General features: G+C 39.0%; 1 protein-coding gene across 12 annotated transcripts in view; it reads left to right on the forward strand.

The window, feature by feature from the left end:
• The window catches only part of LOC101287059 (RNA-binding protein 12), a 38,433-nt gene that overhangs the window by 3,234 nt on the left and 14,370 nt on the right, over nucleotides 1–20,829 (forward strand). For 2 of the 12 annotated variants that reach the window (XM_033433612.2, XM_049698888.1), the window contains exons 2-3: nucleotides 2,278–2,362; nucleotides 4,998–10,071. The exons of 3 other annotated variants lie outside the window; for them this stretch is intronic. In XM_033433612.2, the coding sequence (XP_033289503.1) occupies nucleotides 5,020–7,788 (2,769 nt within the window). In that variant the 5' untranslated portion in view covers nucleotides 2,278–2,362; nucleotides 4,998–5,019 and the 3' untranslated portion in view covers nucleotides 7,789–10,071. Of the gene's footprint in view, nucleotides 1–2,277; nucleotides 2,363–4,997; nucleotides 10,072–20,829 lie in introns of those variants that run through there. 7 more of the 12 variants (XM_049698889.1, XM_033433613.2, XM_033433615.2 and 4 more) reach the window with 7 other exon arrangements.

The following is a 20,829-nucleotide window of genomic DNA, read 5'->3' on the forward strand; positions in this document are numbered from 1 at the left end:
ATAATAATATGCTAAACTTTTGTAGTAGCTTTTTGTAATTGTGCATATATCTGGAATTTGTAAGAAACAAAGCCACTATGTGGCTTAATTTTCAAGATAAAGTGCAAAAGTATACTAAAGCTTCTTGTCTTCGATCTTCTGAAGTACATCAATGGATTTAATGGCAAATCAAGCCCATTTTCTCTTTCCGTTATGCTCTCTGAATAGGTAAAACATGTATTTTAGGTGTTTTGTTGCTTAGGATTGTTTCAGTCTTATCTTTCTAAAACTCACCAAAGTTTAAAGGTGAGTGGAGTGAATTTTTAAAAGTCACTGGAGTGACTGGTATCCTACATTCAGTTGCTAGCTGACAGAACGCAGGAATAAGTAGGTTCCTGGAAAATAGTGATACTTCTATTAAATTATTGTGCCCCTTTCGTTGAAACAAAATACTTTTGTTGAAAACAAAAGTATTTGAGTTCTCAATTTCTATTTGAAGGAAGAGCCATAACACCAAGAGTTGTGAAGTTCTGGCTGCTAACCTGAGCTTTCTGTGTACTTTCCTTTGGCATGGGGTGAGGTGTATCTTCCCTTGTGCTGAAATAGAAAAGATTAACAAATTTATGACTAGATTGATTTTGTACTTTAAATTGAATGAGTTGAACTAGGGATTTGCTGAATTCAGCTGGGCCTTTCACCTTTTCTCCTTGTTTAGTAATTTCTGGCAACCCTGTAAACATTTTAGGGAGTAGACCTAGAATGTTTTCTTTGGGCTTAACTGGCTGACCCCGAACTTGTTCCTCTCCAGTGGACATATGGTACCTTCTTGGATCTGGAAGGAAAGGGGCTGAGGAACCTGTTTCCCTTACCTTCAGGCCATGGGTCCTGGCCCCACACCAGACCTTTTGAATTGGAATCTTCAGTAGGAGTCATCACAAGTGTTTAACTAAAAAATTACCCTGATTCTGAGGCTCATAGAGTTAAACTTGTACATTTAGAAAAAAAATATTGCAATAATTTATGCTCTTCCCTGTTGAGTGTAAACTTTATGTAAAGCAACTTTTTTCTGTTTTACATTTCCCTTTGTGACCCATTAGATAAACTACTAGATGTGGCTTGTTTTTAAATGAAGACTTAAAATTCTAGATTTAATTTAATTAATTGATCTAGAGGATCGATTGTACAACATTTAAAAGATTAACACAATGCTCTGGGCTTCTGAAGGTGTTGCTTATGATATACAGCATAGCTTTTTGTGGCAAAACACACTGTTCTTTAGTAATTTGAGTGGTTGTCCAGGTGATGTTTAGCTTGTTCTTTAGAAAAAGTTTGGAGTAATGCTAAAACGTTTGAATATGTCTTTCTGGTGATGAATATTAAGCTCAATGGTGGTATCTTGATCTTGAAAGATAGTTAAAAATAAGCATCATCATTCTGAGTAGGTGTCTATGGGTAATCTTATACCTAACAGTGACAATTTTCTTCTACTCTTTTGAATATAGTTGTCTAATCATTTGGTCATATAAATTGCTTGTAAATTGTTCATAACTTCACTAGTTTGGGAGAAATTCCAGTGAAAGATGAGTGACCTGTTTTTACTTTGGAAGGACTCTTAATATGCCGGACTTTTTTTTTTTTTTTTTAATAAGTTTCTTGGAACCATTTTGGTGTTAGAAGAAAAAGCACTCTTCTTTAATATATTGAACTCTAGTGGTTTTAGCCAGGAATTAGTCCTTATAGGCCAGACCTTTCACTTCACTTATGTTTTTTTTGTTGTTCGATTGCTATTTTGGTGCAAAGGAAAATATGTTGAAAGAGTAATTGCAGTAATTTCCATGAATATCCTTGAATTGATGACTTAATTTGTCCAGGAACTGTTACTATGTGAACTTGTGCTTTTTCATCAAAAATTTGGTGGGAACCTGAGGAAATAGGTCGCCGTTGGACTTGTGTTATGGAATTTTCTGGACTGGTTTAATCATCAAGTGATTAAAGCAATTACCAGCTGTGAAGCCGATCTTTATGACTGTTTTAGTTTTCGATTGATTCTTTCTTGGGCTAATTTATGACACATTCTTGATGTATGTAAATATATAATGCTTTGAGAGAAAGCAACTTGAAAGCAACCAAATAATAAACGTGTGGGATTTTGGTACGTCTTTTTTTTTTTTTCCTAATACATTGTAATGATGTACTCCAGTGGTTTCAGACTCGCCCTTTAATATACAGTTCAGTGTGGCCTGTGCGTGTTTTGTGTTTCCTGCATTGATTTTTGCCTCCATTTATTCTCTATTGCAGTCTAAAAGTTGGTTTTAATTGGTTGCCCACAGGATTGACTTGGCCTCTACTTCTTGTTAAGAAAATACATCTCTTGTTTTATCAGGTAAGAGATTTTGAATAGAGGGTTTATTTTTATACAAAATAAATTGAGATAGCTTATTAAATAACATGAAAATATGTATAATAACTAAATTGTGGGTTTTTGTTTGTAATAAGCTTACTTGAGGGATGGGAGAGGGGTGGACTGGGTGTCTTGAACAGTTGTTGCTTCCTTTGGGAGTCAGTTTTCTATGGATGCATTTCTTCTGCTGAATTCCTGATTATTAGGCAGTAAGTAGCTGTTTTTTTTCCCTCAGTAGCATTCTAGACTAACTACAAATATGGGTGCTTGTTATTGGTACGGTTTTTTAATATTCCTTTGCGGAATAGGTATAGAAAATGGGTCATGTTTTAGAGTACAAATTGACTTTAGATGGAACCTTAGTGATTGGAACCTAACTTCTTGTTAAATAACTAAGGTAGACTCAAGCAAGATAGGTTGAAATGACTCATCTGTCAAACAGGTACTTTGTAGCAGAATAGCATATCTTACTTCACGTTTTTCAGAACCTAAAAACTCTTCCTGTTTAGATGACTTTATGAATAAATCTTGTGCACTGCTTTGGTTTACTCAGCCCTTTTCTAGATGGTAATTTGGGCAGACTTTCAATATCATGTTTTCACATGTACCTTGTACAGACTTTCACTAAATCCCTTCCCTCAGCTGCAGATGGTTTGAAGACTTAATTGTGTAGGTCACTTTAGCCCTGTGCTTAATTCTTGGGACCATATCAAATTTCCATTTTATTGTGCTAATGCAAACTAACATCTCTCTCTCTCTTTCTCAAGTTTTGGGGATCTAGATTACCCATGATGTTTCCCCCAGTTAGTGATTAAGTGATTTTTGAAGTTGAACGGAATGCTATCTCATCTTTGCGTACAGCCAATATTCTAGAGTTAGTAAGGAGTGAGAATTTGATTCAATGAATCGGAACCTTCTTGATGAACTTCTTAAAGACTGCTAAATAGTAAATAAGGGCAAAAGAGTCTGTTGGTATGACGTTTTTAGTATTAATTTTTCTTGTTGACGCTTGCAGACCAAAAATGGAAAGCTTCCCCCGCCCCTTCCCAAATTTCTAATGTTTTATACGGTCTCGTTTTCTGTTTGCCAGTCCATTTTTCTGGATTAAGTTTGAAGGTGGCTTTTATTTTTGTGTATGTGTGTGTGAGAAAAGTGTAAAAGCCAAACAATATATTACTCTTTTGTGTGCAGCAAGTGTAATATTGAGATATAATTGCAGATTTTGTTGCCTTAAATTAGTATTCATGTAATATTTGACATTGAAAAACTGCTTTCACGGAGTTACAGAATTCTTGGAGCAGGAAACTTTGCTCTTCTAATGTTCTCATTTGAAAGTGATGAAACCAAAGCTCAAATAATTCATAATTTTGCTAAGATCACAGAGCCAGTTTAATATAGGTTTATATTTAAAAGTTGATTTTAAAAATGGCTTGGATAACACCCTTTGTTGTTAACCATATAAATTTCAAATTAATTTTTTTTTCAGTCGCAAGAGTTTGTTTTGGATTACTTTATACATGGCTGCCCTTCCATTTACTCTTAGAAACCATATGAATTGAAATACTGAAATTGTATTTAAGTCTGGGAGAAACTTTTCTTTTTTGATTATATCAAAATGGACATTATCTACAGAGATTAGTGAGTACCCAGAAATTCCACAGGAGTTATTTTGGGTCACAACCACTGAATAAAGTTCGTACACTAGTTCAAAAATAAAAAAATCCCTCTTTTTCATTATCAGCCCTCCCCTGTGGGATAAACAAGACTTTTTATTAAATGGAGGGCATGAGAATGAGTCTTTGGACCCGGGTTTTAATTAAAATAGCCATGGTGAATGGCACTGTAACCAGGTTCTACTTTTTGGAATGATGACTACAGGTAACTGATATTTTGGCTGTTTTACTCAGTATTTCTTCTGGATACTTAGTATGTATTAACCTTATATGTAATACGTAATTCCATATGTCATTTTCTTTAATAAGTAAAGCTATTTCTTTAATAAATAAAGTGGTTTCATCCTAGGATGAAATATGAAATCAGTTCTCATTTGAGACTTGAATCTGCTTTAGTGTTAAGTATTATTTGAAATTCAGTATTATTCCCGCTTTGTTTCTGTTGTTTTGAGATTAAGCCATATAAAATGATACCAATAATTCTACAAAGTTGTCAAAAGTTTATAAGGAAGATGCTGAGCCAGTTTTAAATATTAACTTTGATACATCCTTTGTATCTTTTCCCCTGTAGATTGTTAAACTTTGTTTCCTGATTTGACTTACACATTTCTTTTAAATCTTATTGAATAATTAGTGGTCTGAATGATGATATAATTGGTGATTTTCTTGTCCTATGGTTGTTTTTTCCTGAAATTTTTGAGTCTTGGGGCTGAACTTCTAAGTGTTTTCAGAATTAATGCCTTTTGGATGTTGAAATTGGGTTTTACATTGTAAATGGCATATAATATTCAGTTTTAGAATATCCAAATTTAAAAAACGACATTGCTCGTGATAGTTTGAGGGAATACTTGAGGGCCTAATACGGTAGATGGTCATTCTTGTAGCTGAAAACTTGGTGTGATAAACAGGAGTCTGACCTGGCCGTTGCCTTTTCTCATCTGCAGGTGTGTGTGGTTTCAGCGCAGCATGGCTGTGGTCATCCGTTTGCAAGGTCTCCCAATTGTGGCGGGGACCATGGACATTCGCCACTTCTTCTCTGGATTGACCATCCCTGATGGGGGCGTGCATATTGTAGGGGGTGAACTGGGTGAGGCTTTCATCGTTTTTGCCACTGATGAAGATGCAAGGCTTGGTATGATGCGCACAGGTGGTACAATTAAAGGGTCAAAAGTAACACTATTGTTGAGTAGTAAAACGGAAATGCAGAATATGATTGAACTGAGTCGTAGGCGTTTTGAAACTGCCAACTTAGATATACCACCAGCAAATGCTAGTAGATCAGGACCTCCACCTAGTTCAGGAATGAGTGGCAGGGTAAACTTGCCTACGACAGTACCCAACTTTAATAATCCCTCACCCAGTGTAGTTACTGCCGCCACTTCTGTTCATGAAAGCAACAAAAACGTACAGACATTTTCCACAGCCAGCATAGGAACGGCTCCTCCAAATATGGGGGCCTCCTTTGGGAGCCCAACGTTTAGCTCAACCATTCCGAGCACAGCCTCTCCAATGAACACAGTCCCACCTCCACCAATTCCTCCAATCCCAGCGATGCCATCTTTGCCGCCAATGCCGTCCATTCCTCCAATACCAGTTCCTCCCCCGGTACCTACATTGCCTCCTGTGCCTCCTGTGCCCCCAATACCCCCAGTCCCTTCTGTGCCACCCATGACCCCACTGCCACCCATGTCAGGCATGCCACCCTTGAACCCGCCACCTGTGGCACCTCTACCTGCTGGAATGAATGGCTCTGGAGCACCTATGAATCTGAACAATAACCTGAACCCTGTGTTTCTGGGTCCATTGAATCCTGTTAACCCTATCCAGATGAACTCTCAAAGCAGTGTGAAACCACTTCCCATCAACCCTGATGATCTGTATGTCAGTGTGCATGGAATGCCCTTTTCTGCAATGGAAAATGATGTCAGAGATTTTTTCCATGGGCTCCGTGTTGATGCCGTGCATTTGTTGAAAGATCATGTAGGTCGAAATAATGGGAATGGATTGGTTAAGTTTCTCTCCCCTCAAGATACATTTGAAGCTTTGAAGCGAAACAGAATGCTGATGATTCAACGCTATGTGGAAGTTAGTCCTGCCACAGAGAGACAGTGGGTAGCTGCTGGAGGCCATATCACTTTTAAGCAAAGTATAGGACCTTCTGGACAAAACCATCCCCCTCCTCAGGCACTTCCCAGGTCAAAATCGCCCAGTGGGCAGAAAAGGTCAAGGTCAAGATCACCACACGAGGCTGGTTTTTGTGTTTACTTGAAAGGGCTACCCTTTGAAGCAGAAAACAAACATGTCATTGATTTTTTTAAAAAGTTGGATATTGTGGAAGATAGTATTTATATTGCTTATGGACCCAATGGGAAAGCAACGGGTGAAGGCTTCGTAGAGTTCAGGAATGAGGCTGACTATAAGGCTGCTCTTTGTCGTCATAAACAATACATGGGCAATCGCTTTATTCAAGTTCATCCAATTACCAAGAAAGGTATGCTAGAAAAGATAGATATGATTCGAAAAAGATTGCAGAACTTCAGCTATGACCAGAGGGAAATGATGTTAAATCCGGAGGGGGATGTCACCTCTGCCAAAGTCTGTGCGCATATAACAAATATTCCCTTCAGCATTACCAAGATGGATGTTCTCCAATTCCTAGAAGGAATCCCAGTGGATGAAAATGCTGTACATGTTCTTGTTGATAACAATGGGCAAGGTCTAGGACAGGCATTGGTTCAGTTTAAAAATGAAGATGATGCACGTAAGTCTGAACGCTTACACCGTAAAAAACTTAATGGGAGAGAAGCTTTTGTTCATGTAGTCACTCTAGAAGATATGAGAGAGATTGAGAAAAATCCTCCTGCCCAAGGAAAAAAGGGGTTAAAGATGCCTGTGCCAGGTAATCCCGCAGTTCCAGGAATTCCCAGTGTGGGAATGCCCAGTGCGGGAATGCCCAATGCAGGAATGCCCAATACGGGAATGCCTGCTGCAGGAATGCCCGGTGCTGGAATGCCCGGTGTGGGAATACACAGTGCGGGAATGCCTAGTGCGGGAATGCCTAGTGCAGGAGGTGAAGAGCATGCCTTCTTGACTGTAGGATCTAAGGAGGCCAACAATGGGCCTCCATTTAACTTTCCTGGTAATTTTGGTGGGTCAAATGCCTTTGGACCACCACTCCCTCCTCCAGGATTAGGAGGGGCCTTTGGTGATGCTAGGCCTGGAATGCCTTCAGTTGGAAATAGTGGTTTGCCTGGTCTAGGACTGGATGTTCCAGGTTTTGGAGGTGGACCAAATAATTTAAGTGGACCAGGATTTGGAGGGGGCCCTCAGAATTTTGGAAATGGTCCTGGTAGCTTAGGTGGCCCCCCTGGCTTTGGAAGCGGCCCTCCTGGGCATTTGAGTGGGCCTCCAGCCTTTGGCCCTGGCCCAGGCCCAGGCCCAGGCCCAGTCCATGTTGGTGGTCCTCCTGGCTTTGGATCTAGTTCTGGAAAACCAGGACCAACAGTAATCAAAGTACAGAACATGCCCTTCACTGTGTCTATTGATGAGATTTTAGATTTCTTTTATGGCTATCAAGTGATCCCAGGCTCAGTGTGTTTAAAATACAATGAAAAAGGTATGCCCACAGGTGAAGCTATGGTGGCTTTCGAATCTCGGGATGAAGCCACAGCTGCTGTCATTGACTTAAATGACAGACCTATTGGCTCTAGGAAAGTAAAACTCGTATTAGGGTAGCTGTTCACATCAGTTCTTCATAGGGTAGATATAGTCTTCATAGTGCTGTGATTAATGCATTCAGATTGTTTTCCTAGTGTTTCCAGGTTAGAGCCTGTGGATTGTTTCAATTGCATATAGATTGGTTTCCATAACATAGAGCATTGGTTTACTGTTTACAGAAGACTCACTACCAGGATAAACATTGCTGTATGTTACAGTAAAGCTTTCCGGAGAGAACACAAAAATGATTTTGGCATACTATTAGAGAAACCATTTGTAAAACTCAAATGACCACATAAAGCTTATCCAGGAGTCTAGATTGGTTTTGTTTTATACCATATGGGGTGAAGAAAATAGAAATGTCAATAGAGCTCATTGAGGGTGCTCTTACCAGCTGCTGAAAAATAGAAGCTGGCTACTCTTGGAATTTGGTTTAAAGCTGGACAGATTTGCTTTGTTATAGGGTCAAAGCTTTGTCTAAAGTCCTCATTTTCTTTAAAAATTGAATAAAATCTCTGTGTACAGATTCACTGTATGTACCTTTATTGCTTCTTGAGGGTTCTTGCTGTATAGACAGTCCTTCTGAAGTTGCTGCTTTATTTGCCTAATTGACTCATTTGTAAATGAGCAGAATTGTTTTGTTGATGTTTTTCTAATATAAAACTCCACACTTGGTTTGTGCTATAACCTTCAACTTTGATTTCTAATGTCAGTCACACTTAAAACTGTGTGGAATAAGACGTTTGCCACAAAAATAAAATATGGAGTCCTCTACCTACCAGAGCCTTTTTGGTTTGACCGCCAAGTTTTAGTCAGTTTAAAAATTGTTCATGTTGTTTGGATGGCATCAAAAACCAGAAACCACTTTTAATGGTCATTGTTTAAGATGCCTGATTTGAAGTCTTGCCCAAGATGGACTAATGTTCTGGCAATTTCCTTCTGTCCCAAATTTATGTGAAATTTTGACCTGTAACTAAACAAAAAGGGTCCATTCATAAGAAAGCATTATTATATATAGGTCTTTAAAATTGTAGTTGAAATTGTTAGCTTTGTTAGCAGTAGTGTTAACAGAATAAAAGATCCATAAGCTGGTCCATAGATCAATATATATTTAATCCTGTTAATTGGAGGCTTTTTGGTCTAGTTGTTTGATCAGGAGCCTGGTTACAAAAATTCCTTATACAGAGTACAAGTGCAGCTGCCAGAGGGGAGAGAATTGAGGCTCCTTGCCCTTTCATACTCTGGCATTCAGGACTAAGGCAGGAGGACCACGTGGGTTCTGGTTGGTGAATGTCCTTGTCACGAAAACATTTGCCTTACAACGTCCTGCTCACTGCCACAAAAGGCTCTACTTATAGTTACTTTTCTTCTTAGTTAAAATGCTCTAAAGATGTGTCACATTATATTATAAACATGGAATGGGAGATTGGTGAGATATCATGAAAAACAAATTTTGTCTTTTACATGGGCCTCTGTCTTGGTTTGAAACATCCCCAACATTTCCTACAAATCAATTTACTTACAAAGGGGTCAGCCTTTTAAAAGAAATATTTTCTATTTAAGAAAAATAGTGCCTTTTGGGTGTTGCAATTCAGTGGAACACTGAAATACAGCGTCGTGTAATTTAGAGTTAAGAGTGGCAACAGTTCATTTGTGTGCTAAGATTTGGAAAGCTTTTTCATCACTACAATCTTAGAGGATTGACAGTACAGGATATTTTGTTTAGGGAAAGGATTATTTAGACTTTCAAAGAAGAAATGGCTGTGTTGTGGGTCTTTTGCTAATGCACGAATACAAATTTGCTTTGACAGATAACTAGGTATTGCCTCCTCAACTAAAAAAGCAATATGATGTTTGTATATGCTGTTCAATTTAAGTTTTCTGTTAAGTAATCATTTCTCATTCCAAAGACAGAGTGCAAAAAACTTCAGCGCTTCTTGGGAGTCTTATTTCAACTGCAGATTATTTTCCCCATTGGAAAGCTGACTATTTTCATTTTAGAAAAATGGGTTGTTTGAAGATGAAAGTCTTCTTATCTTTTTTCACAGTTTATTTTGGTTATGTGTTCATACGTTCTTATTAAATATTTCATATACTTTATTGCAACTACTTTGTTATTTCTACGTTTTAGATTAATGCTGAAAAGGAAAACTTGATTTCATTGTTCATCAAATTAAATAAATTAAGAAAATAGTGGTTTGTGTAGAAATTGGAGAGAATTGTGTTTCATATTTGGTTGAATCACAACAGTGCTTCTCTTGTTGTGAAATGTAATTAAATGCTTTGCCCTCTGGTACTTGATTTTTGTGTATCTGAGACTTATTAACATAGTGCTAACTGCTAAGCATACTGTTCATCTTGTTCTGGGCATTGGAGTTTGACTTTTTAAAAAATTCTTGAAAATATGTTCTGTGCAACTATTCATACCTCTCTTACCTGCAAATTTTCTCGTAAGAACTAGGTTTGGGGTGAAAATTTACATTATTTTCTCATTTGCTTTGTATGGTATGAAGGATTTGTAAAGCTTCACTTAAAGTGGTGTGTATTTGTAAACACTATCATGATATTTTCAATCTTATGTGTAAATTTTATTGCCTGTTTTTGGTGACTCTGACATTAATAGAAGAGAAACTTTTCCATTAGGTTTAAACCTTCCTCCCCACCCCCCATTTTTTTGTTTGCTTGGTTTTTTTTTTTTAGCTTAAAGGGTTAGAGAGATCTACAAAATGTATTTTATAAATAAGCAAACTTGTAAACTTTTCCTGAACTTTAGTGAAACAGTTGGTAAGCAAAATTTGGAGGTGTGTTCTGTGTTTCCACTGCAGTTTGGATGTATAATTATTAGTGGCTTTTTTTTTTAATGCAACACTGTTAAGTGAAATGTAGTTTCTAGCTTTGTGCTCCAAGTTGTCAAAGCATTGTTAGTGGAAATTCCATTAGGAAACTTTATTCAGAATTTCAGAGAGGTAACAGTGTAATTAGGTCAGTCTTAACCCACTGGATGAAAATCTAGGGCTGTGTATGGAAGTAAGCAAACATACATTTTGGGTGGAAATAGATAAAAATAAGGATGCACGAAAGCCTTAATCAAAGTCCCTTTTATTGGATTCCGTCATTGTGTAGAGGTGTGGGTCAAGGTTTAAAAATAAATCCACTCATCAGTTGAAGAACACTTTAAAAATGTGTAAAGAAAATGTAAAATTGCTGCTAGTCAAATCTTCTGGAAAGAATTTCTGGCAGTGATCACTTTTAAAAATTATTTCCCACTCTTGCAAACATTTAAATTGTTTTACTGGCAGTTCTGTAGTAGTCCAAACTTTAGAAACCAAACACAATAAAATAACTCATTGCCAATGTGGCCACAACAGTGCCAGCAAATACTGCCTTGGCTTCATTCAGCAGAGATTTTTGTTTATATAGATAAAGTCTTGAATACTGTTCAATAAACTTGTCACGAAATAAAACAGGCTGATGCTTTTAATGCTTTAACTGTACACGAGTACTTTACTGAGCTATACCATCAGGTATTTGGGTTTTTTTTAAAAACTCCTGAAAATATTTTGTGCCTTTGGAAAGGTGGCTTTGGTGATCTTGGAGGTAACAATTGTTGCTTATCCTTGTCTGCTAATGCTGAAGTGTGGAAAGAAGAGGATACCTGGAACTGCAGGGAGGAATCTTGACTCTAGGTCAAATCTGTGGTATCCACCTTTTCAGACTTAACATGAGTTTTGCTAGCAAGTCACTTTGTTATGTGGACTCAGAAAGAACTGAAAGCCAGATACTCCTTTTCACAAAAGGAGTTTTAAAGGGGGCTGTGAATTGTTTTTTTAAAACTGATTACTTTAGGAAATGGGAAAACAAATTTTCAGAATACATTGTCAGTTGCACATACCTCTAAAGCTTTGTTTTTCTTTTTTGTTTACTTATTTGTTTTTGCATTAGTATGTGAGGTATTTGAGGTGGGGAAGAGGGGAGAGGAATCAAAAATATAGCTGCTCTCCGACATTGATGCTCTGGTTTTGTCCTTTCCACATTGGTTCAACTTCTACTGAAAAAATTAGCAAATAAAAAGTTTCTGTAAACTCCGCAGAGTCTCTTTAAAAAAAAAAAAAATCTGGATTGGACTTGCAGAGAAATTAGTGGGCTGTTCCTTTTAACCAAGACTCTTGAAAAATGTTTGTAACTTTTATCTTTATCATGAAAGTTTTAGCCTGTATTTGAGTTTGAATACCCAATTTGTTTTAGAGAGGTTTAGACTAGACATAATTAATTCCAGGTAGTTGCTGATCTGTTTTTAAAATTACGACAGTTTGACTAAGCATTTGAAAAATCACAGAGTGAAATCGGCTGCCTAAGGATATCCAGAATGGCGTTTACCATCTTAAAAGGGTGGACTATGTGCTAATATGTCTCCGTTTATTGCTCAGGAGTGATCACTCAACTTCTGTAATGCATTGTTGTCTGCTTTCCATTGTTTTACAGCAAGTAATAGTCTATCAATTTTGTGCATCGCCACCGTTCTCCTTACCCCCCAAAAGTAGAGCTTTTACGGGATATGGTAGAATCCAAACTTATGGCTATCCTTTTTAATTAAAAAAATTGTTTGATATCAGTTTTGTCTTTTTAGCATAAAATCTTTAGATCACACTGACTTACTGTAAAATGTTCTGGAAAGAGTGTACTCTCGTGGTGGCACAGTTCTCTGATGCTGTAGTGACTTTTCTGGGAAAACTCTTCTGTTCAACAAACAAGCAAGCTCATCTCTTATTGGTGCCTGCTCATGTAAATCTTAATTCTTCACTGTGCTGTTCCTTGGTGCCTTGAGCTATTTTGTGCCAGAGGATCTCACAAGCATCCTAGAATATGGGTCGTTTTCTGGATCAACATAACTAGCAACAAGCAACTAAGGTGGCAGCTGCTTTTCTACATATTGCTCTACTACTGAAGGGGCAAAAAGCCACCTGATGCAAACATTCCAGCCCCAGGGACAGAGGGCAGCACTCTAAAACTCTGAGGACAGGGAAGTAGTGTAGTGCTCATTAACCATATTCCTTGAATTCTGTCAAGAGTCCCAGGAACCTCTCCCCAGCAAAAATGTTGACCATTAGGTCATAGAGACTAAGCAAACACCAGCTGTAGAGAAGTGGTTAAATAGCACAGCAGAGCATTGGAGTTGGCACCCTAGCTGTTCCGGACATCTGGACTGTGATTTCAGTGACTTAATAGTTTCATGTCATTTTTCCTAGTCAACTGATGGCCTGCCATTTTATGTTGAGAGAAGGAGGAGGTGACTATTTGGGGAAAATAGAGCTATGAGAACATAATTAAATATGGACAGAGTTAAAGATGTTGAATAAGCATAACACATCCCAGTATTACAATATAGCAAGCTATGCTATGTTCAAACAGACTGCCCCTTGGTGTTTGATTCCCTCTCTATTTTGATGCTCTCAGTTTTCCCCTTTTACCTGCTTGTATAGTAAGCCTGCTGGTAACCAGCACTATGAGTTTTATTTAGACTGAAGCCCCCTCACTGGTGTCTCTGTAGCCCTAACCTCCTAATTGGGGTGGGGGTGGGTGTGAGTTCACTCACAGCTCTTGATTAGTGAAATAAGATTTGTCACGCGTTTGTGCTACACATCAAATGTAACAACCACATTGTACTGCAAATCACTTGTTAGTCCTCAAAGAGTGGGAACGTCTTAAGAAGGGTAAAGAAGTTCAGCTACTTAAGGGGTCTTAAATGGTACTAACAGGTGCTGTTGCTAATTTCCTCATTTTTCTTTTGTTCCACACTTCCCCACACGTTGGGGCGTCATGTCCTTTATACATAACTCCTTTCTGTAGTGTGGGCCCAGCAGGATCCCTTGGCTATAAATCTGGCTTAAGTGGTGGAAAGACAAATGCACCTCTTACTGAAGTAGATAATGCTGATTACCTTTGCTTCTGTGACCATTGAATTGACAGGTTGGAATTGGAAACATCTGTTAACTCCAAACTTTTAAGACAGTTTCACATGGATATACAGCTTAGCCATAGCTGTAACCCATGCTAATTAAATGTTTTGAGTGGTGTTGTGCACCTAGCACTTAACACATTGTGTTGGAAAAGGAAGTTTAAAAAATGTCTGTTCTTCAAGACTTTAAAGTCCTAAATGATGCAAGTAAGTGCTCAGTTGTACTTATACATGTTCAGGGTATACTCATGACTCACAGGAACTAGATAAAGGGTTTCCTGGCCAGCTGCTGAATGGTCAGACAGAAATAAGTGTAATGGAATCCTTAGGTGTAAGCTGAGGGAAGGTGCGATCTCTAACCAGTGTTCTTGGGGACACAATACTGTTAGTTTAGTAAAATGAAATGACTGTGTGAGGGAGCACAGTAGCAGTATCTAAAATTGTGCCTGTCCTGAAAGCTCTTAAAGTTGTCCCATAACAGCATAGCTTGAGGTTCTGGCAGCCTAACTGGTATGACTGAGCTGAATGGTCTACAGAGCAGGTAGGCAGGCAAGGCAAAGGTTGGTTCTAGGGATGTCCTGGCCTAGCAGAGGGACAGAACCTTTTATCTTTTTAATACTCTTTTGACTAGCCGCCAGATAACAAATGCTTTAATACGTTCATAAACAACTCAGAATTAAGTGAATTTCCCCATCAATTTAACCACGTATATGCATAGTTGTCTACCTGAAATTCATTCCTTTGTGGTTTTAGATCAATTTGACACAGAGTTTTAGCTTTTCCGTCTGAGATGTCCACCTTTTGGTTCTTGTTCTTCTAGGCCAACACTGTCCAATAGAATTTTCTCCAATGGAAATGTTCTCATGTGTACTAATATGGTAATTAAATTTTAATAGCTATGTGTGGCTAGTGGCTACTGTATTGAACAGCACAACTGTAGATTCACAGTGCAGCAGCAGATTTCCTCTCCCAGGTCTGATCTTTGGAGATCTTGTTAGGCAGCACTATCCAATAGAAATAAGAATCACTTGACATCATTTAAAATTTTCTAGTAGCCACATTTATAAAAGGTTAAAAGGAACAAGTGAAATTTAAGAATACACTTAATACAACATTGTAAAGCAACTACACTCCAATAAAAATTAAAATATATATATATTTAACCCAGTAGATCTTAAATGTTACAGTTTCAGCTTATACTCAATATAAGATTATTGAGCTATTTTACATTTTTGTTTTTGTACTAAGTTTTCAAAATTCAGTGTATATTTTACAGCACATTGTGATTTGAACTAAGCGTTATTTCAAGTACTCAATAGCTGCATGTGGTTAGGGGCTACCCTTTTGGACAGCACAGATTTAGAATATTAAAAAAGTTATTCACTGCCATTTCTCTCCTAGTTTTGCTGCCTCTTTCAGCTGTTTCTTCACTTTTGAGTATTCAAATTTTGTTGCATTCCTCCTAACCTTTACCCCTCCTGTTTTGTTTGCAGGTTAGTTTTGCTTTTGAGAATTTGCCTCAGTTACCTTTTTTATGGGCCACACTGGAGGTTAACTAGGTGACAGTTTTATATTGTAACATTACTAATCCTGCACTAGAAGCAGCCACAGTAGAATCTCTCCCCTCCACTCTGTACGCCATCCACAATGGCAAGTGGGCAAGTCATTGTGTGTCTGTAACGTAGCGTCTTTATTTTTGAAATCCTCTCTCTAATTTCTCAGCTTCCCTAACATAATGAATTCTGAAGATCAACCCATCTTAAGATTTCCCATGTATCCCAAGTAAATTTATTCCAGTGAGGGGGCTTGCGTTATCAGCAGTAGGTTGGTTTCCTTTCCAGGGGCTCTGGTCTGCTGCTTTTGTTCATTAACTCAACACCTTTTGTGCCATTGGTCACACTGCACACTGGAGATGCACAAGTTCTTGTTGATGCCCTTGCCCTGGAGATGGTAAGGAAGGTGGTCCAGTACTGTTGTCTTAGACACTCTGCAGGCAATAGAGAGGCAGGTGTCTCATTTAAAGAACATAGATTAAATATATAGATTCCACCAGGGCAGGATGAGGGCAAAGGTGGCTGCCCAGTAGGTGTTCTTTGAAAATTTTGGTAGAAGTCACATTTTCTACTTTATTTGCTGTATCCGTGCTTGTTATTTGAAGTTTATTCCTTTGATTCCTTTGCCTTGGCAGACAAATAGGGAGAATGTGTGGTGGGTGCAGAATTATTTTTGATCTGTGTGCAAGATTAGTGTAGATCATGGGAAGAGGCCACATGAGCCTCACTGCTCTTTTAGTGGCCAAGTGGACTTCAGATTGAACTGGATTACACAAGGTGTGAGCTGTTGGTAAAATGGATGGAAATGACATCCTTAGGGAAGCGAGTTGTGGTTCATCCAAGTTACTGTGTGTCCCAGGGCTAGTTATTTCCTTTCTCTGTCTTTAGTAGTAATGGGATTAATTAACAAAATGGGGTTAAATTAGATAATCTCATTATATTCAGTTTTAAATTTCTGTGATTCTGTGAACCCAGCTATTTCATTTCTTTCTGGAAATCTGTAGTTAATTTGAACCTTAAAAGAGAGGCCAGTGGAACTAAAAGTTTTGATCTGGCTACTGCTTGTGATAGCAGTTCCACACTTAAGCTTGAGAACTTCATTAGGAGAGAAAAGAGGGAAGGGTCTTCATTTCCCTTTTTGGAGGCTGTTCCTTTCCTGCCATTTAGGTCCTCTGGAGCAGGTAGACCGAGGCATTCCTCCTGGGTGTCTCGTCAGCCAACAAGTAGATGATACCATACAGTAAAAGGATCCGTTTATGAGCACTGAAGAGAGGAGCAGTTAACACATGTAGGGCACTTAAACTGGGTCAGGCAGGGGGCACTTTCCATGGTTAGCCCCATTTAATTCTCAAAATAATCCTCTAAAGTTGACACTATTATTATCCCCACTTTACAGATGGAGAAATCCAGGCAAAGAGAAGCAAAATAACTTGCCCAAAGTCTCATTGATAAGGGGTGAACAGAGATTATTCAGTCATCATCTGTCTGCATGACTCTAGAGGCAGCGCGCCTCCTTTCCTCGTTGTTTCCTTCCTCTCCCTGACTTTTGTGGGGGAGATATGGGAGGCCAGTGGCAGCACTCTTCTGTCATGGGGCCCGAGCTGGCTGGGGAAGGGGCTCCAGTCTTGTGCCAATGCTCCAAATGCTTATTTTGAAGTAAGAAGGTGGCGGCTTTGTTGAAGCACATTCAAAGTCACGAGGGGAAAAATGTCCACTCAGATACAGTTCTATCTTGGTGGAAGGCCATGTGTTCCTTCTTGGTTTGCTTCCTTTCCCATATCTAATTCTCTTCTCAAGCTAGCTTCCCTTTGGAGAGTTGCACACAGGTTGGATTTGTCCATTTTTTGGATAAGTCTTTTTGGGACGTTGGAGCTGGATCAGTGGCTTCCAAACTTTTTTGACCATTGTAGAATACAGCAGGATGGGAAACCCTGTGACCATTTACTGTACCGTTATTTTCCCACTTTCCACTTTTTGTGTGAACATGCACATTTTAAGCTTTCTAATATTGCCAAATGCTGCATGGCAGCCAGACTTCCTAGTATTATATGGATCTAAACCAAATTATTGCTTAAGATTTTCGTTTATAAACACGTTAGTAGCTCTTAGTCAGATGTATGAATAAAGAATGTGTAGTTTTGTAGTAAGGATTTGCATATTGGATTCAGTTCGTGATCTAAGAGGACTGTCCTTGAGGCTGCTGATTTAATTTTGGGGAATTCCTGAGTTATAGAGGGAGAGGCAGGGGTAGAAATACTTTGTCTACCTTCATCATGTCCCTTGAGGCAGAGAGGGAAAAGAAGAGTGGTGGTGATGGGTGTAGTTTGTCTTTTTCAATCTTATGAGAAAAGAGTACTCCGTTGGGTGGTGTTCTCCCATTGGGAACTTATGGAGAATTTCCTGTTGGGTTTTCAAGATTTGATCCAGCATCTCAGCTGCTCCAGTGTGCCAAGGTAGGCAACAGGAGTGAGAGCGTGGCTTTGGTTTGTGAATGAGTGATCCTGCCATACAGATGGGTGCTCTGTTCCTTCTCACAGCCTGGAAATGGGGTTGAAGTCTGGTGCCTTGCCTTGTTAGGCTTTTGGGAATGGAGGAAGGCAGTGTAACTCCTGAACGTGAACGACTGAAGAGTTTCAGCTCAGTTGGCACTGAATTGGATCCAACTAGATCCAGGAGGAAAGATCTGTTCTTGGATTTATAAGAGCCAAGATAGAATCTCCCGAGGCAGGAGAGGGGAAGCCGAAGAAAATGAAGGGTGAGTTACTGCCTATTGGCAGTGAGATTCCCTATCAACAGTCACGTGCTAGTCGGGCAAAGGGAAGCCCTGATTTTTAGCATTTGCCCAATTTCTGTGGTTTAAAACTTAACGAGGCCACCTGCTTACAAATTCCTTTACAATTCTCTCTTGCAAACTGTACAAGCCTGCTCTGGCATGCTGCTGCAAGCCTCCCTCAGGTGTTTTGAATTCCCATTCTGTGCTCAGGTCTGTTCTGTGTGACATAGGAGATGCTGAAGCAGCGTCTTTTCTAAAGAACCTTGTTATTTCATTGACAGGAGCTAGAAACATTGACAGGGTACAATTGTGGTGCGGCTTGAGTATAGCAGTCCAGAATGAGAAGTTGTTGAGTGCTGGAAAGATCATGAAAAGGGGAGCATATGAGAGCTAGGCTTGAAGGATAATAATAGCTAACACTTACTGGTGATAATAGTATCAGACTCTGTACTAAGCATCTTGCATACATTGTTTATGTCAATCTTCAGAAATAGATAATATCCCTTACTTTACACCTGAGTAAAAATTTTGCCCAAATTACAGAGATAGGACATCATTCTGGTGGGTGTGTAATAGTATCTCATTGTGGCTAGAAAGGAGTAAAGCCAGTACTTGGAGCCTGGTTACTTCACTGCAGAACTCATACTCTTGCCCACTATATCAGATTGCTATTAAATATAAGAAGGGAGGTTATTTCAGTAGAGAAGGGTGTTAACTACAGTCTAAAGTCTTAAGACTAGGTGGGAGTCAGAATAAGCGTTCCGGTCCTCATTTTACTTAACGATGTATGTCTCCGTAACCAAATCACTTCTTCCCTCTCTGCCTTGAATTGAGGAACTTGGATAAGATGATCACTCAGTTCCTTTTAATTTCTGACATTTTGTGAATTTTAAGTTATAAAAATGAGAGTGTGTATAGCTTCTTTAAGGAATACTGGAGAAAGTGCCCTGCCAGGGTACGAGGCTTGGGAAGCACTAAGGTTGGCTGGCGATGGGGGTAAGCAGAGGAAAGCGGTCTACAAGGGCGAGTGAAGGGAATGAGACTCCAAGTGGTAGAAAGCAAAAGCAGGAAAGGTTGGTGCTGAATACTCAGTTGTTTCCATTTGCACTTTCCCAGATGGAAAGGTGTGGATTGTGGGTGCAAACAGAGATAACAAGCTGGCTTTTGTATTGAATATTCCTGGAAAGCTCACTTCTCCCTTGATGGCTTCTGCAGCAGGCCAGGGCTAGATTTGGGTTATTTCTGAGAATCCTTGGATTATCACTCCTTTCTTTTAGCATTAGTTCAGCAGTTATTTATAAAGCACCTGCTATGTATGAGTCACTGGAATGGAAATAAGACAGATCTGGTCCATCCCCTATTGAATTTATATAATCTGGTAGGGAAATAGATAATAAGCAAGTAAGTTACACATTTTGATAGGTTTATGAGAAGCTGGGTTTTGTTGGTTTGGAATCAGGGAAGATCTCTGATTTCAATATGGAAAAGAGATCGGCAGGGACTGAGAGTGGAAATGGGGAGACCAGAAGGAGACTATTACAGACATCCAGGCAAGATACGCTGATTCAGAAGAGAGTGCACAAAGACCTGGCGAGTATTAGCCAGATGTCTCTTACAAAAATAAATGAAAAAAATTTCTGAGACTCCTTTTATTGAGTCACTTAAATGTAATATTTAATAAACTGTAAAGCTCCAGTCCTATAAAGGATGCTGACAGTCCCATGAGATTAATGAGACTAGATGAAAGGTAAATGAGGCTGATGTAACGTATGTACCTGTTAAAGGGATAGGGGACAGAAGAGTGACATGAACTAGTTTTAATTACAGAAGATTTCCAAACAGAGGTAGGTTTGGAGGTAAATTTTAAAGGAGATAAACAGGGTTTAGGAGATACTAATAATCTCATGCATTAGATGATTTAAAGGGAATATGACTCAAAGGATAGAAAACTGCACATTATAAAGATTTGCTTATAAGAGTCACTAATTCCAATGAGAAAGTAGATTTGTGAAAAAACAAAACTGTAGTTATCCAGGAAGCTCTGACCTCTCAGAATGAAATCTAGCCCCGTGTGCTCCTGGGGCATATGTGGGCCCACAGCATTCTGGTTGGGGTTTTAGTCTGGGCAGAGAAGAAACTGAAAAAAGATAGAATAGGACCAGCTGTGGAGAAAGTGGTAGAAATGGTAACAGACTAGAAAAGAATAGTCTATTAGAAATAGAGGCTTAGCACAGGAGGAAGCTCCTGACCCTCTGCATGTATTTGGCCCCCACCAAAAGCATCTCTTTCTGGGATCTTTCAGAAGTTATGGAGTGAGGGGAAGGGCAGCAGTTCCAGTTGTTGCCTGTAATCTTACCACCACAGTTAATTACTGCTAATGCTCTCATAGTTCACAACTTTTTTTTTTTTTGGCCGTGCTGCGCGGTATGTGGGATCAGGGATCAAACCCGTGCCCCCTGCAGTGGAAGCTCGGAGTCTTAATCACTGGACCACCAGGGAAGGCCCACAACAAAGTCTTTATCAGGGATAAACCTGTAGCCCTCCATTTAAATTTTTCCCCAACATTTTATTATGAAAACTTTCAACATAAGAAAAGTTGAAAAAATGATACAGTGAATTCCCATGTATCCACCATTTAGATTCTACAGTTTATATTTTCCTATATTTGTTTTACCACATCTATCCATTCAGCACACCATTTTAATTTTCGGTGCATTTCATAGAAGTTGCGAGCATCAGCACACTTCACCCATAAATATTTCCGTATGCCTTATCCT

This window comes from Orcinus orca, chromosome 16 (assembly GCF_937001465.1).
Source record: "Orcinus orca chromosome 16, mOrcOrc1.1, whole genome shotgun sequence".
NCBI lineage: Eukaryota > Metazoa > Chordata > Mammalia > Artiodactyla > Delphinidae > Orcinus > Orcinus orca.